Source organism: Rhinopithecus roxellana, chromosome 15, assembly GCF_007565055.1.
Source record: "Rhinopithecus roxellana isolate Shanxi Qingling chromosome 15, ASM756505v1, whole genome shotgun sequence".
In the NCBI taxonomy this organism is placed as follows: domain Eukaryota; kingdom Metazoa; phylum Chordata; class Mammalia; order Primates; family Cercopithecidae; genus Rhinopithecus; species Rhinopithecus roxellana.
Genome location: NC_044563.1, coordinates 84,037,556 through 84,053,655, shown reverse-complemented (window position 1 = coordinate 84,053,655; position 16,100 = coordinate 84,037,556). Strand labels below are relative to the sequence as shown.

The following is a 16,100-nucleotide window of genomic DNA, read 5'->3' as shown; positions in this document are numbered from 1 at the left end:
CAAGAAGTTTCTCAAAAAGATTCTTTCTAGTTTTCATCTGAGGATATTTCCTTTGTCACCGTAAGCTTCATTGCGCTATGAAGTATCTAATTGCAGATTTCCAGAAAACTGTGTTAACAAACTGATCACTGAAGAGAAACGTGTAACTCTGTGAGTTGCATTCACACGTGGCAATGTAGTTTCTCAGAAGGATTCTTTCCAGTTTTAATCTGAGGATATTTCCTTTTTCACCATAGCCCTCAATGAGCTCCCAAATATCACTTTGCAGATTCCATGACAACTGTGTTAGCAAACTGTTCCAAGAATGGAAGGGTGGAACTCTGTGTGATGAAGTCCCACATCAGAAAGCAATCTCTCAGAGAGCTTCTCTCTAGTTTTTATGTGAGGATATTTCCTTTTTCACCATGGGCCCCTATGGGGTCCCAAATATCACTTTGCAGTTTCCACGAAAAGAGTGTTAGCAAACTGCTTCCTGAGTTCTAAGGTGTAAATCTGTGCGATGAACTCACTGATGAGAAAGAAGTTTCTCAGCAAGTTTCTTTCACCTTTTGAACTGGTGAAATTTCCTTTATCAGCGCAAGCCTCAATGCGATCCAAAGAAGCCCTTTTCAGGTTCCTGAAAGACAGTGTTAATGGACTGCTCCACCAAACATAAGAGTAACTCTGGGAGATGAATTCACACATTGCCGGGGTCCAGCCCTAGCGTGACCAAGGTACCCCAAAGGGTAGAGGCAAGGTGGCGAGAGACAATAAAGACACCAGACACAACATGCAAGAGGACACAGACAAGACTGCAGCCCAGCAAAAGGCTGACAGCCCTGAATGATTTTTACTACAGGCTTATATAGTACCTTATAGAACAATTGTCAATCAGCAGAGCATCAGGTGATTACATAATTATATATAGATTATCAGGATATTCTCAGAAGTTCATCGAGAACCATTCTCTTCATGTATGGTCAGTTTGTTCTTTCTTTGGTTACCCTTTAGTGGAATAAGCATTCTTAATGGTTAACATAACAAAGTCTTAGACTTGGTGGCTCTTGTGGTTACAGGTGCTAGACGGGACCATTGTGTCATCTCTGAGGAAATGGTCATAGGGACAATTATAGCAGCACAATTGGTTATAGGTTTAGAACTGGCACAGCAGTCTCTATTAAGTGCAAGGTTATACTTTAACATTGATTATATGACTATGTATAACAATTTTTCTTTTTTCTAATTTTAGTATTTAACTTTTCATTTTTGTTTAGGGCACCAAATTTAATATCCTTGTCATCTTACTGTGTCCCACAAACTCAAATCTTTTCATAGAATTAACCTCCCATCTATTTACGCCATTTTTTCACCATTTATATAATTCTCAGAATATGAAATAAGTTGCGAGCTTAACCATGACAAATTTTGCATAGAATTTTTGCCTTTAGGGGAATACCATATTTCCTTTTTTCCCTTATGTGTTCCCATCACATACCCCCACTGGCCATTAACCCATATTGTAGGGACAGGCCCAGGGCCAAATTTTCCAAGGGTAATGTGGTAAGATGTTTCTTCTATCTTTCCAGCTCATGGGTATTGCCCCATTTTCCAAGATCTGGAGTGGGGGTGGGCAGTACAATTGCCGAATGAGTAACACTCCCCAGACCTCACCGTGAATCCCCTCCAATAGTTGTCCACATATAAATGATCAACCCAATGCAAAGCAAAATAGCATAGCTTATTCCAGCGATACAGAAGAGCCCACCAGCGCCACCTGCTGCACAGGCCTTGGAAGTGGCCTTGCCAGAGGGCTCTGAGCCTTGCTCAAGAGCAGGCTTATGCGATCAGGGTCTGGGTCGTCCCTCTCCTGCATGGCCTACGCCATTTCCCCCTTTTTTATTTTGTAGTTTAAAACGAATAATTTCTTCTTGGAGGGTTTTCACAGAGGCGAAGAGTCTTCGGGAGAGCACTGGAAAGAAAATTACAAACAAAATAATTATAAATGCAAAGGCAGCTATATGGTAGAATGATGTTGATAGTATTTTTGAATTTACCATGGTGTGGAAAGAATCTACTATGCTTTGAGTGACATCTGCAGGGGAAACTGTAGATAAGTGTGCATGAGAGATATCAGTAATTTGTTGTCGTAGAGATTGCATATCATAGGTGAGAGAATGCTTCCATAATCCTGTAATGTGATACTGAATTTGCTCCCAGGTTACTTCTGTATGATTGTAAGGAAGGAGAGTTACACAAATCCATTTATAATTATGATGACAAGCCGTAGTTAATTGTACTTTAATATTTTGAATTTCTTGCCCTAAATATAAAACTGCTTCTTCTAAGACATTTATTCTATCTATTAATTTATGGTCTATGCTTTCTTGTAAAAATAAAGCCTTAGAGATATTTAGTGATAGATGATTAACATGTTGAGCAGTATGTACTTGTTGTACCAAGGTGGTCGCTGAGGCAGCAACTGATCCAATGATAGCAATTAAAGCAGTGATTCCTAGAATTAATGCAGCAATAAATCGTTTAGGTCTAGTTAAGGCTTGCTTTATAGCTTGCAAAGCTGCTAATCCAGGGTCCGTGTACCATCCTTCAGATAAATTTACAGGCAATAGTATGTAAGTAGGACGCTTTAACACATAAAAATGAGACTGAGAAAATGAAGTATTAAGGCAGTTAGTTATTTTGCATTTTGTACAATTTACTGTATATAGATTATCTTGATAAGAAACGTAACTGAGTAATATTGTCATATATTAACATAGAGAAAGGGGAGCGTACACAAGCTTGATTATTAATTACCTCTTCATTAGTAGGTCTAGTTAAGGTGGTTTTATTAAGTGCAGCTATTAGTCTATATAGTTGTGACTGAGGTTTGTTATTTTTGTGATTAAATATCCAAGTAGGTGTTACACATCCCGGAGAATACCAAGTGTCTATTATTTCATTAGTTTTAGTTAACTTGTTGTTGACCCAGTTAATGAACGTATGGCCTTGATTATGATTTAAATAATTTCTGTAGTCATATCCTACACCGGAAATTAACCAATCATAAAATTTATATGAACTATTATAAAGAGTAAAGGTGGTAGTTTTATTATAAAATGCACAATTGTACCATAAAGGTTGCCCATTTTGGTAAGAAATTGGATCCCAAGAATGATCTACTTGGTGGGCATTTTTACTTAATTTTATAGAGGAGGCTAGAGTAGTAAAAGGTTCGGTGGTTTTCACCGAAGAATTGTATTCATTAATAGAAAGATAAGATAAGAACCATAAGTAACGAGAATGAGCATCATTGCTCTGACCTGAGGTAAGAGTAGCCTTTTTATCATTGAGGGGTGAATCAGCGACAGCTGTGCGCATGGTCAGTGAGCTACACAGTGGCATAGGAGGAGTATTATCTTTAGAGAAACATAAAGGAACATGATGAGTAGTAGCATAGAAATCAAAGGGCACAGAAACTCGCGGTATAGTATACGAATTAGGATCACCTCCCATAATTTCAAAGTAGCGAGAAGAAACTTGAATTTCTTCGCCATCCCAAGAAGCAAGATGAAACAACGGAGGACTAGGAACATAAGCCCAATAAGTATTGTTTATAAGATTGTTCATAGGCAAAGGTGCAGAACTTACCTGGACTGTGAAGAGAGCAAGAATAGCAATAAAGACAGTTTCAGGAGTAACAGGTTTGCATTCTCCCTCCACCAAGGCTAAAGCAGAAGTGGTAAGAGCTTTTATATCACCCCAAGTTGGTAAGTTCCTTTTTCTTGTAGAAGCCACAAGACGGAATTGAGTCAGATTCAGGGAAGCAAAAAGAGAAGAAAGTTGAACTTCAGATATCTGATGACTCGTCGGGTGTGGTGGCGGCCGGGTTTTCCGTGGTCGAAACCGTTTTCTGGGTATGGTGGGTTTTGTTGGCGACGGGAGTTTCATGATGTCTGATTAGTCTGTCTGGTATCCAAATTGGAGTGGCCGAATCTTGGGGAAAAACACAAGCATATCCTCGACCCGAGGTTAACAACACATCTGGTCCCTTCCATTGTCCTGTTAATAAGTCTCTCCATTTAACAAGAGTGACTGGTGTACTTTCTTTTGAGTAATGTCTCTCGAGGGCTGTTGTGCCCTCATTGTTAACATTAAGATGGTTTAGCACAAAGAGAGCATGAGAAAGAACGTGATGGGGAGAGGAATACTTATACTCTCCTTGTTGTAACTTGTGAATCTGGTTTTTCAAGTTTTGATGTGCTCTTTCAACAATGCCTTGCCCTTGAGGGTTATAAGGAACTCCTGTAACATGACTAATGGACATTTGTATACAGAAATTTTTAAAACTTTTTGCTGTATAAGCTGGAGCATTATCTGTTTTCAAAGTTTGGGGTTTTCCTAAAACTGCAAAGCTCGCAAAAAGATGATGAATAACATCCTTTACAGCTTCTCCGGTTCTGGCTGTAGCCCACAGAGCATGAGAAAATGTGTCTAAAACTACATGTACATAAGAAAATTTTCCAAATGAAGTTACATGTGTTACATCCATCTGCCAAATAGAATTTGCCCTTAGTCCCCTGGGATTTACTCCCATGGGTAATGAAGGGTGATATTGAGGGCATACATGGCATTGCTTTACAATCTGTCTAGCTTGTTCCCTAGTTAATTTAAACTGTAGTGCTAAAGCTCTAGAATTTTGATGATGTATAGCATAACTTTGTTTTGCTTCTTCCCACAAGGAAAATATTTGCTGTGTTAATTTGTCTGCCATAGTGTTCCCTTCTTGGAGACTTCCTGGTAACTGTTTATGAGCTCTAATATGACCCACAAAGAACCTTTTTACTCTTTGTGTAATGGCAGTTTGTAATTGTGCTAACATATTATGAATAGTGCTTTTTACAGGAGAAAGAGGAGCTGATTCAATATGAGGAAATAGATTTACAATGTACATGGAATCCGTATACAAGTTAAATTCTTTTTCTGTAAGTTTACTAAATATTTCTATAACTGCTAATAGTTCTACCTTTTGAGCAGATTGCTTAGGATATTGTGTAGAAAACTGTTTCCCATCTATAATATAAGCTGCGGTTCCGTTAGAGGAACCGTCTGTAAAAACTAAACTAGCTGGAGGTGGCAGAGGGGTAATACTGAATTTTCTATGGAAGATAACTGGATGTGTTTTGATGAATTGTAACAAGGGATGATTTGGCAAATGATATAAAGTTTGTCCCTTATAATTACTATAACACATTTGCCATTGATCATTATTTATTAATAACATATCTAGTTGCTGAGCTGTATAAGGGACAATTATACTATTAGGTTCTTTTCCAAACAATTTTTTAGCTCTTTGTCTTCCCTTATATAATAATAACGCAACTAAATCTGGATATGAAACTAACACTCTTTTTTGGGCTACTGGCAAATGTAGCCATTCTAGAAGCCCTTCCTGCCATAGACATCCGGAAGGGGTATATTCTGTAGTTAACAAAATTAAAGAAAATGGTTTAGTATAGTCCAGACGTAGCAAGGTTAGGTTATTTAACTTTTCTTCTATAATCCTTAATGCTCGTTTAGCCTCCTGAGTCAAAACTCGAGAGGATGTGGGTTGCTGCGGCCATTAAATTATTCAAAGGAGAAAGTTTTTGTTCTTTGTTCTTGACCGACCCTGCTACGGAGGGCGGTTTTGATATTAATGGCACCTTTTCATCTTCAGTGTTTGGACTAGGGAAAGTTGAATAAGAAGGCGTATCTTTAAGATCACTAGGCTCTTTAGACAAAAACAATGCATGTTTAATAATACCCCATAAAGAAAATGCATAAATAGGCATGTCTTTCCCACCATTGGTCTGATACCATTGTGACCTATTTTTTCCTACCCTATCCCATATTTCTTCATCTAAGGTGCCCTCTTCTGGGAACCAAGGACTTACCTTTTGCACAAACTGCAGAAATTCTACTAATTGATGTGTATTAGCCTTAATACCTACCATTTTCAGGGTATATTTCAAAATATCTACATATAAGCTTCTATCTGAACTATGGGAATTTCCCATGGCACCTAGCTTCTCAGTAATATGTTCTTGTACTTTTTACCTCCTCTCTCTACCTGAAACTTCCAGGGGGCCTGCAGAACCCTTGAGGTAAAGTCCAACCTTGCCCCGAAATCTTACCTTAATATTATACTTACCCCTTCAGGTCCCTGTTCGGGCGCCAATCTGCAGGGGTCCAGCCCTAGCGTGACCAAGGTACCCCAAAGGGGAGAGGTAAGGTGGCGAGAGACAATAAAGATACCAGACACAACATGCAGGAGGACACAGACAAGACTGCAGCCCAGCAAAAGGCTGACAGCCCTGAATGATTTTTACTACAGGCTTATATAGTATCTTATAGAACAATTGTCAATCAACAGAACATCAGGCGATTACATAATTATATATAGATTATCAGCATATTCTCAGAAGTTCATCGAGAACTGTTCTCTTCATGGATGGCCAGTTTGTTCTTCTTTCCTTGGTTACCCCTTTGGGGAATAAGCAAGCTTAATGGTTAACATAACAAAGTCTTATAGCAGACTTGGTGGCTCTTGCGGTTACAGGTGCTAGACGGGACCATTGTGTCATCTCTGAGGAAATGGTCATAGGGACAATTATAGCAGCACAATTGGTTATAGGCTTAGAACTGGCACAGCAGTCTCTATTAAGTGCAAGGTTATACTTTAACATTGATTATATGACTATGTATAACAATTTTTCTTTTTTCTAATTTTAGTATTTAACTTTTCATTTTTGTTTAGGGCACCAAATTTAATATCCTTGTCATCTTACTGTGTCCCACAAACTCAAATCTTTTCATAGAATTAACCTGCCATCGATTTACGCCATTTTTTCACCATTTATATAATTCTCAGAATATGAAATAAGTTGGGAGCTTAACCATGACAAATTTTGCATAGAATTTTTGCCTTTAGGGGAATACCATATTTCCTTTTTTCCCTTATGTGTTCCCATCACATACCCCCACTGGCCATTAACCCATATTGAAGGGAGAGGTCCAGGGCCAAATTTTCCGAGGGTAATGTGGTAAGATTTTTCTTCTATCTTTCCAGCTCATGGGTATTGCCCCATTTCCCAAGATCTGGAGTAGGGGTGGGCAGTACTATTACCGAATGAGTAACACTCCCCAGACCTCACCGTGAATCCCTTCCAATAGATGTCCGCATATAAATGATCAAACAAATGTAAAGCAAAATAGCATAGCTTATTCCAGCGATACAGAAGAGCCCACCAGCGCCACCTGCTGCACAGTCCTTGGAAGTGGCCTTGCCATCATCCAGAAGCTCTGAGCCCTGCTCAAGAGCAGCCTTATGCGATCAGGGTCCGGGTCGTCCCTCTCCTGCATGGCCTATGCCAACACATCACCAAGAAGTTTCTAAGAAAGATTCCTTCTAGTTTTCATCTGAGGATATTTCCTTTGTCACCATAAGCTTCATTGCGCTATGAAGTATCTAAATACAGATTTGCAGAAAAATGTGATAACAAACTGATCACTGAAGAGAAACGTTTAACTCTGTGAGTTGCATTAACACATGGCAATGCAGTTTCTCAGAAGGCTTCTTTCCACTTTTAATCTGAGGATATTTCCTTTTTCACCATAGCCCTCCATGAGCTCCCAAATATCACTTTGCAGAATCCACGACAACAGTGTTATCAAAGTGTTAAAAGAAGGGAAGGGTGGAATTCTGTGTGATGAATTCACACATCAGAAAGCAATCTCTCAGAAAGATTCTCGCTAGTTATTACGTGAGGATACTTCCTTTTTCAGCATGGGCCCCCATGGGCTCCCAAATATCACTTTGCAGAATCCAAGACAAGAGTGTTAGAAATCTGTTCCAAGAAGGGAAGGGTGGAACTCTGTGCGATGAAGTCCCACATCAGAAAGCAATCTCTCAGAAAGCTTCTCTCTAGTTTTTATGTGAGGATATTTCCTTTTTCAACATGGGCCCCTATGGGCTCCCAAATATCACTTTGCAGCTTCCATGAAAAGAGTGTTAGCAAACTGCTTCCTGAAGTCTAAGTTGTAAGTCTGTGAGATGAACTCACTGATCAGAAAGAAGTTTCTCAGAAAGCTTCTTTCACGTTTTGAACTGATGAAATTTCTTTTATCAGCGTGGGCATCAATGCGATCCAAATAAGCCCTTCTCAGGTTCCTCAAAGACAGTGTTAATGGACTGCTCCACGAAACATGAGTGTAACTCTGTGAGATGAATTCACAAATCACCAAGAAGCTTCTAAGGAACTTCTTTCTAGTTATCATCTGAGGATATTTCCTTTGTCACCATAAGCTTCATTGCGCTATGAAGTACCTAATTGCAGATTTCCAGAAAACTGTGTTAACAAACTGATCACTGAAGAGAAACGTGTAACTCTGTGAGTTGCATTCACACTCGGCAATACAGTTTCTCAGAAGGCTTCTTTCCAGTTTTAATCTGAGGATATTTCCTTTTTCACCATAGCCCTCAATGAGCTCCAAAATATCACTTTGCAGAATCCACGACAACAGTGTTAGAAAACTGTTCCAAGAAGGGAAGAGTGGAACTCTGTGTGATGAAGTCACACATTAGAAAGCAATCTCTCAGAAAGCTTCTCTCTAGTTATTATGTGAGGATATTTCCTTTTTCACCATGGGCCCCTATAGCATCACAAATATCACTTGGCAGAATCCACGACAACAGTGTTAGCAAACTGTTCCAAGAAGGGAAGGGTGGAACTCTGTGTGATGAAGTCACACATCAGAGAGCAATCTCTCAGAAAGTTTCTCCCTAGTTATTATGTGAGGATATTTCCTTTTTCACCATGGGCTCCTATGGGCTCCCAAATATCACTTTGCAGTTTCCACGAAAAGAGTGTTAGCAAACTGCTTCCTGAGTTCTAAGATGTAAGTCTGTGAGATGAACCCACTGATCAGAAAGAAGTTTCTCAGAAAGCTTCTTTCACGTTTTAAACTGATGAAATTTCCTTTATCAGCATTGGCATCAATGCGATCCAAAGAAGCCCTTCTCAGGTTCCTCAAAGACAGTGGTAATGGACTGGACTGCTCCACGAAACATAAGTGTAACTCTGTGAGATGAATTCACATATCACAAAGAAGTTTCTAAGAAAGCTTCTTTCTAGTATTCATCTGAGGATATTTCCTTTCTCACCGCAAGCTTTATTACGGTATGAAGTATCTAATTGCAGATTTCCAGAAAACTGTGTTAACAAACTGATCACAGAAGAGAAACGTGTAAATCTGTGGGTTGCATTCGCACATGACAAGGCAGTTTCTCAGAAGGCCTTTTTCCAGTTTTAATCTGAGGATATTTCCTTTTTCACCATAGCCCTCAATGAGCTCCCAAATATCACTTTGCAGAATGCACGACAACAGTGTTAGCAACCTGTTCCAAGAAGGGAAGGGTGGAACTCTGTGAGATGAAGTCACATATCGGAAAGCAATCTCTCCGAAAGCTTCTATCTAGTTTTTATCGGAGGATACTTCTTTTTCACCATGGGCCCCTATGGGCTCTCAAATATCACGATGCACAGTACACGACAAAAGTGTTAGCAAACTGTTCCAAGAAGGGAAGGGTGAAGCTCTGTGTGATAAAGTCACACATCAGAAGGCAATCTCTTAGAAAGCTACTCTCTAGTTTTTATGTGAGGATATTTCCTTTTTCACCCTGGGCTCCTGTTGGCTCCCAAATATCACTTTGCAGTTTCCACCGAAAGAGTGTTAGCAAACTGCTTCATGAGGACTAAGTTGTAAGTCTCTGAGATGAACTCCCTGGTCAGAAAGAAGTTTCTCAGAAAGTTTCTTTCACGTTTTGAACTGATGAAAGATCCTTTATCAGTGTAGGCCTCAATGTGATCCAATGAAGCCCTTCTCAGGTTCCTCAAAGACAGTGTTAATGGACTGCTCCACGAAACATAAGTGTAACTCTGTGAGTTGAATTCACACATCACTAAGAAGTTTCTAAGAAAGCTTCTTTCCAGTTTCCATCTGAGGATATTTCCTTTGTTACCGTAAGCTTCATTGCGCTATGAAGTATCTAATTGTAGATTTCCAGAAAACTGTGTTAACAACCTGATCACTGAAGAGAAACGTGAAACTCTGTGAGTTGCATTCACACATGCCAATGCAGTTTCTCAGAAGGCTTCTTTCCAGTTTTAATCTGAGGATAATTCCTTTTTCACCCTAGCCCTATATGAGCTCCCCAATATCACTTTGCAAAATCCACGACAAAAGTGTTAGCAAACTGATCCAAGAAGGGAAAGGTGGAACTCTGTGTGATGAAGTCACATATCAGAAAGCAATCTCCCAGAAAGCTTCTCTATAGTTATTATGTGAGGATACTTCCTTTTTCACCATGGGCTCTATGAGCTCCCAAATATAACTTTGCAGAATCCACGACAACAGTGTTAGCAAACTGTTCCAAGAAGGGAAGGGTGGAACTCTGTGAGATGAAGTCACACATCAGAAAGCAATGTCTCAGAAAGCTTCTCTCCAGTTATTATGTGAGGACATTTAGTTTTTCACCGTGGGCCCCTAAGGCTCCCAAATATCACTTTGCAGTTTCCACGAAAAGAGTGTTACCAAACTGCTCCCTTAGGTCTAAGTTGTAAGTCTGTGAGATCAACTCACTGAGGAGAAAGAAGTTTCTCAGAAAGCTTACTTCACGTTTTGAACTGATGAAATTTCCTTTTACATCGTAGGCCTCAATGTGATACAAAGAAGCCCTTCTCAGGTTCCTCAAAGACAGTGTTAATGGACTGCTCCACGAAACATAAGTGTAACTCTGTGAGATGAATTCACACTTCACCAAGAAGTTTCTAAGAAAGCTTCTTTCTAGTTTTCATATGAGGATATTTCCTTGTCACCGTAAGCTTCATTGCGCTATGAAATACCAGATCGCAGATTTCCAGAAAACTGTGTTAACAAACTGATCACTGAAGAGAAACGTGTAACTCTGTGACTTGCATTCACACATGGCAATGCAGTTTCTCAGAAGGCTTCTTTCCATTTTTAATCTGAGGATATTTCCTTTTTCACCATAGCCCTCAAAGAGCTCCCAAATATCACTTTGCAGAATCCACGACAGCAGTGTGATCAAACTGTTCCAAGAAGGGAAGGCTGGAAATCTGTGTGATGAAGTCACACATCAGAAAGCAATCTCTCAGAAAGCTTTTCTCTAGTTTTTGTGTTGGGATACTTACTTTTTCACCATTGGCCCCTATAGGCTCCCAAATATCACTTTGCAGAATACACGACAACAGTGTTAGGAAACTGTACCAAGAAGGGAAGGGTGGAACTCTGTGTGATGAATTCACACATCAGAAAGCAATCTTTCAGAAAGCTTCTCTGCAGTTATTATATAAGGATATTTCCTTTTTCACCATGGGCCCCTATGGGCTTCAAAATATCACTTTGCAGTTTCCACGAAAATAGTGTTAGCAAACTGCTTCCTGAGGTCTAAGTTGTAAGTCTGTGAGATGAACTCACTGATCAGAAAGAAGTTTCTCAGAAAGCTTCTTTCATGTTTTGAACTGATGAAATTTCCGTTATCAGCGTAGGCCTCAATGCGATCCAAATAAGCCCTTCTCAGGTTCTTCAAAGACAGTGTTAATGGACTGCTCCACGAAATATTAGTGTAACTCTGTGAGATGAATTCACAAATCACCAAGAAGTTTCTAGGAAAGCTTCTTTCTAGTTTTCATCTGAGTATATTTCCTTACTCACCATAAGCTTCATTGCGCTATGAAATATCTAATTGCAGATTTTCATAAAACTGTGTTAACAAACTGATCACTGAAGAGAAACGTGTAACTCTGTGAGTTGCATTCACACATGGCAATGCAGTTTCTCATAAGGCTTCATTCCAGTTTTAATCTGAGGATATTTCCTTTTTCACCATAGCCCTCAATGAGCTCCAAAATATCACTTTGCGGAATCCACGACAACAGTTTTATCAAACTGTTCCAAGAAGGGAAGGGTGGAACTCTGTGTGATGAAGTCACACATCAGAAAGCAATCTCTCAGAAAGCTTCTCTCTAGTTATTATGTGAGGATACTTCCTTTTTCACCGTGGTCCTCTATAGGATCCCAAATATCACTTGGCAGAATCCACGACAACAGTGTTAGCAATCTGTTCCAAGAAGGGACGGGTGGAACTCTGTGTGATGAAGTCACACATCAGAGAGCAATCTCTCAGAAAGCTTCTCTCTAGTTATTATGTGAGGATATTTCCTTTTTCACCATGGGCTCCTAAGGGCTCCCTAATATCACTTCGCAGTTTCCAAGAAAAGAGTGTTAGCAAACTGCTTCCTGAGTTCTAAGATGTAAGTCTGTGCGATGAACCAACTGATCAGAAAGAAGTTTCTCAGAAAGCTTCTTTCACGTTTTGAACTAATGAAATTACCTTTATCAGCGTAGGCCTCAATGCGATCCAAAGTAGCCTTTCTCAGTTTCCTCAAAGACAGTGTTAATGGACTGCTCCACGAAACATAAGTGTAACTCTGTGAGATGAATTCATCATCACCAAGAAGTTTGTAAGAAAGATTCTTTCTAGTTTTCATCTGAGGATATATCCTTTGTCACCGTAGGCTTCATTGCGCTATGAAGTATCTATTTGCAAATTTCCAGAAAACTGTGTTAACCAACTGATCACTGAAGAGAAAGGTGTAACTCTGTGAGCTGCATTCACCCATGGCAATGCATTTTCTCAGAAGGCTTCTTTCCAGTTTTAATCTGAGGATATTTCCTTTTACACCAAAGCCCTCAATGGCTCCCAAATATCAATTTGCAGAATAAATGACATCAGTGTTAGCAAACTGTTCCAAGAAGGGAAGGGAGGAACTCTGTGTGATGAAGTCACACATCAGAAAACAATCTCTCAGAAAGCTTCTCTCTAGTTATTATGTGAGGATATTTCCTTTTTCACCATGGACCCCTATGGGATCCCAAATATCACTTTGCAATTTCCACGAAAAGACTGTTAGCAAACTGCTTCATGAGGTCTAAGGTGTAAGTCTGTGAGATGAACTCACTGATCAGAAAGAAGTTTCTCAGAAAGCTTCTTTCACGTTTTGAACTGATCCAATTTCCTTTATCAGCGTAGGCCTCAATGCGATCCAAAGAAGCCCTTCTCAGGTTCCTGAAAGACATTGTTAATGGACTGTTCCACGAAACATAAATGTAACTCTGTGAGATGAAATCACACATTACCAAGAAGTTTCTAAGAAAGCTTCTTTCTAGTTTTCAACGGAAAATATTTCCTTTCACACCGTAAGGTTCATTGCGCTATGAAGTTTCTATTTGCAGATTTCCAGAAAACTCTGTTAACTAACTGATCACAGAAGAGAATCGTGTAACTCTGTGAGTTGCATTCACACAATGCAAAGCAGTTTCTCAGAAGTCTTCTTTCCAGTTATAATCTGAGAATATATCCTTTTTCACCATAGCCCTCAATGAGCTCGCAAATATCGCTTTGCAGAATCCACGACAACAGTTTCATCAAACTGTGCCAAGAAGGGAAGGTTGGAACTCTGTGTGATGAAGTCACACATCAGAAAGCACTCTCTCAGAAAGCTTCTCTCTACTTTTTATGTGAGGATACTTCCTTTTCACCCTGGGCCCCTATGGGCTCCCAAATATCACTTTGTGGAATCCACGACAACAGGTTTAGCAAACTGTTCCAAGAAGAGAAGGGTGGATCTCTGAGTGATGAAGCAACACATCAGAAGCAATCTCTCAGGAAGCTTCTCTCTAGTTATTATGTGAGGATACTTCCTTTTTCACCATGGGCCCCTATGGGCTCCCAAATATCACTTTACAGTTTCCAGGAAGAGAGTGTTAGCAAACTGCTTCTTGAGGTCTAAGTTGTACGTCTGTGAGATGAACTCACTGATCAGAAAGAAGTTTCTTTGAAAGCTTCTTTTAGGTTTTGAACTGTTGAAATTTCCTTTATCAGCGTAGTCCTCAATGTCACCCAAAGAAGCCCTTCTCAGTTTCCTCAAAGACAGTTTTAATTTACTGCTCCACAAACTTAAGTGTTACTCTGAGAGATGAATTCACACATCATGAAGAAGTTTCTAAGAAAACTTCTTTCTAGTGTTCAACTAAGGTTATTTCCTTTGTCACCGTAAGCTTCATTGCGCTATGAATTATCTAATAGCAGATTTCCAGAAAACTGTGGTAACAAACTGATCACTGAAGAGAAACTTGTAACTCTGTGTAACTCTGTGTAACTCTGTGAGTTGCATTCTCACATAGCAATGCAGTTTCTCAGAAGGCTTCTTTCCAGTTTTGATCTGAGGATATTTCCTTTTTCACCATAGCCATTCCATTAGCTCAATGGACCATAGCCAGTCCATTAACACTGTCGTTGAGGAACCTTAGGAGGACTTCTTTGGATCGCATTGAGGCCTACGCTGAGAAAGGAAATATCATCAGTTCAAAAAGTGAAAGAAGCTTTCCGAGAAACTTCTTGTGATCCGGGATTTCACGTCACAGGATTACAGCTTAGTCCTCAGGAAGCAGTTTGTTAACACTCTTTTCGTGGAATCTGCAAAGTGATCTTTGGGAGCCCATAGGGGCCCATGGTGAAAAAGGAAATATCCTCAGATAATAACTAGAGAGAAGCTTTCTCAATGATTGCTTTCTGATGTGTGACTTCATCACACAGAGTTCCACCCTTCCCTTCTTGGAACAGTTTACTAACACTGTTGTGGATTCTGCAAATGATATTTGGAAGCTCTTGGAGGGCACAGGTGAAAAAGGAAATATCCGCAGATCAAAATTGGAAACAACCTTCAGAGAAACTTCATTGCGATATGTGAATGCAACTCACAGAGTTAAACGTTTCTCTTCACTCATCAGTTTGCCAACACAGTTTTCTGGAAATCTACAATGGGATACTTCTTAGTGCAATGAAGCTTACGCTGACAAAGGAAATATCCTCAGATTAAAACTAGAAAGAAGCTTCTTGAGACATTTCTTGTTGAGGTGTGAATTCATCTCACAGAGTTCCACTTATGTGTCGTGGAGCAGTCCATTATCACTGTCTTTGAGGAACCTGAGAAGGGCTTCTTTGGATCGCATTGAGGCCTACGCTGAGAAAGGAAATAACATCAGTTCAAAACGTAAAAGAAGCTTTCTGAGAAACTTATTTGTGATCAGTGAATTCACTTCACAGTGTTACAGCTTAGTCCTCAGGAAGCAGTTTGCTAACACGCTTTTCGTGGAATCTGCAAGGAGATCTTTGGGAGCCCATAGGGTCCCAGGGTGAAAAAGGAAATATCCTCAGATCATAACTAGAGAGAAGCTTTCTGAGAGATTGCTTTCTGATGTGTGACTTCATCACACAGAGTTCCACACTTCCCTTCTTGGAACAGTTTGCTAACACAGTTGTCGTGGATTCTGCAAAGTGCTATTTGGGAGCTCATGGAGGGCAATGCTGAAAAAGACAATATCCTCAGATCAAAACTGGAAAGAAGCCTTCTGAGAAACTGCATTGCGATTTGTGAATGCAACTCACAGAGTTACACTTTTCTCTTCAGTCAGTTTGCTTACACAGTTTTCTGGAAATCTGCAATGGGATACTTCATAGCGCAATGAAGCTTACGGTGACAAAGGAAATATCCTCAGATGAAAACCAGAAAGAAGCTTTCTTAAACACGTCTTGTTGATGTGTGAATTCATCTCAGAGAGTTCCACTTATGTTTCGTGGAGCAGTGCATTAACACTGTTTTGAGGAAACTGAGAAGGGCTTATTTGGATCGCATTGAGGCCTACGCTCAGAAAGGAAAATTCATCACGTATGCTTCGTGTAGCAGTCCAGTATCAATGTCTTTCAGGAATTTGAGAAGGGTTTCTTTGGATCACATTGAGGCCTACGCTGAGAAATAACGTATCATCAGCTCAAAAAGTGAAAGAAGCTTTCTGAGAAACTTTTTGTGATCTGTGAATTCACCTCACAGAGTTACAGATTAGTCCTCTGGAAGCAGTTTGCTAACACTCTTTTCGCGGAATCTGCAATGTGATCTTTGGGAGCCCATAGGGGCCAAGGGTGAAAAAGGAAATATCCT

General features: G+C 39.8%; 1 protein-coding gene across 2 annotated transcripts; it reads right to left on the bottom strand.

Moving 5' to 3' along the window:
- Positions 1-1,729: 1,729 nt before the first annotated feature.
- LOC115893682 (pyrin domain-containing protein 3-like) lies at positions 1,730-4,109 on the bottom strand. Of its 2 annotated transcripts, none has more exons than XM_030918971.1 (2): positions 3,628-4,109; positions 1,730-1,948 (listed from the first exon to the last, which is right to left on the bottom strand). In XM_030918971.1, the coding sequence occupies exons 1-2, from the start codon at positions 3,925-3,927 to the stop codon at positions 1,919-1,921; spliced, it is 330 nt and encodes a 109-aa protein (XP_030774831.1). In that variant the 5' UTR covers positions 3,928-4,109; the 3' UTR covers positions 1,730-1,918. The 2 variants fall into 2 exon arrangements, with proteins under 2 accessions (XP_030774831.1, XP_030774832.1); XM_030918972.1 differs by lacking the exon at positions 1,730-1,948 and adding an exon at positions 2,164-2,203.
- Positions 4,110-16,100: the final 11,991 nt, after the last annotated feature.

Bases quoted from the DNA above. Each gene is read 5' to 3' on its own strand.
- LOC115893682 (XM_030918971.1), bottom strand. From the start codon at position 3,927: ATGAAACTCCCGTCGCCAACAAAACCCACCATACCCAGAAAACGGTTT. The intron at 1,949-3,627 runs GTAAGTTCTGCA...TTTTCTTTCCAG, and splicing joins TTGCTCTCTTCACAGTCCAG to TGCTCTCCCGAAGACTCTTC.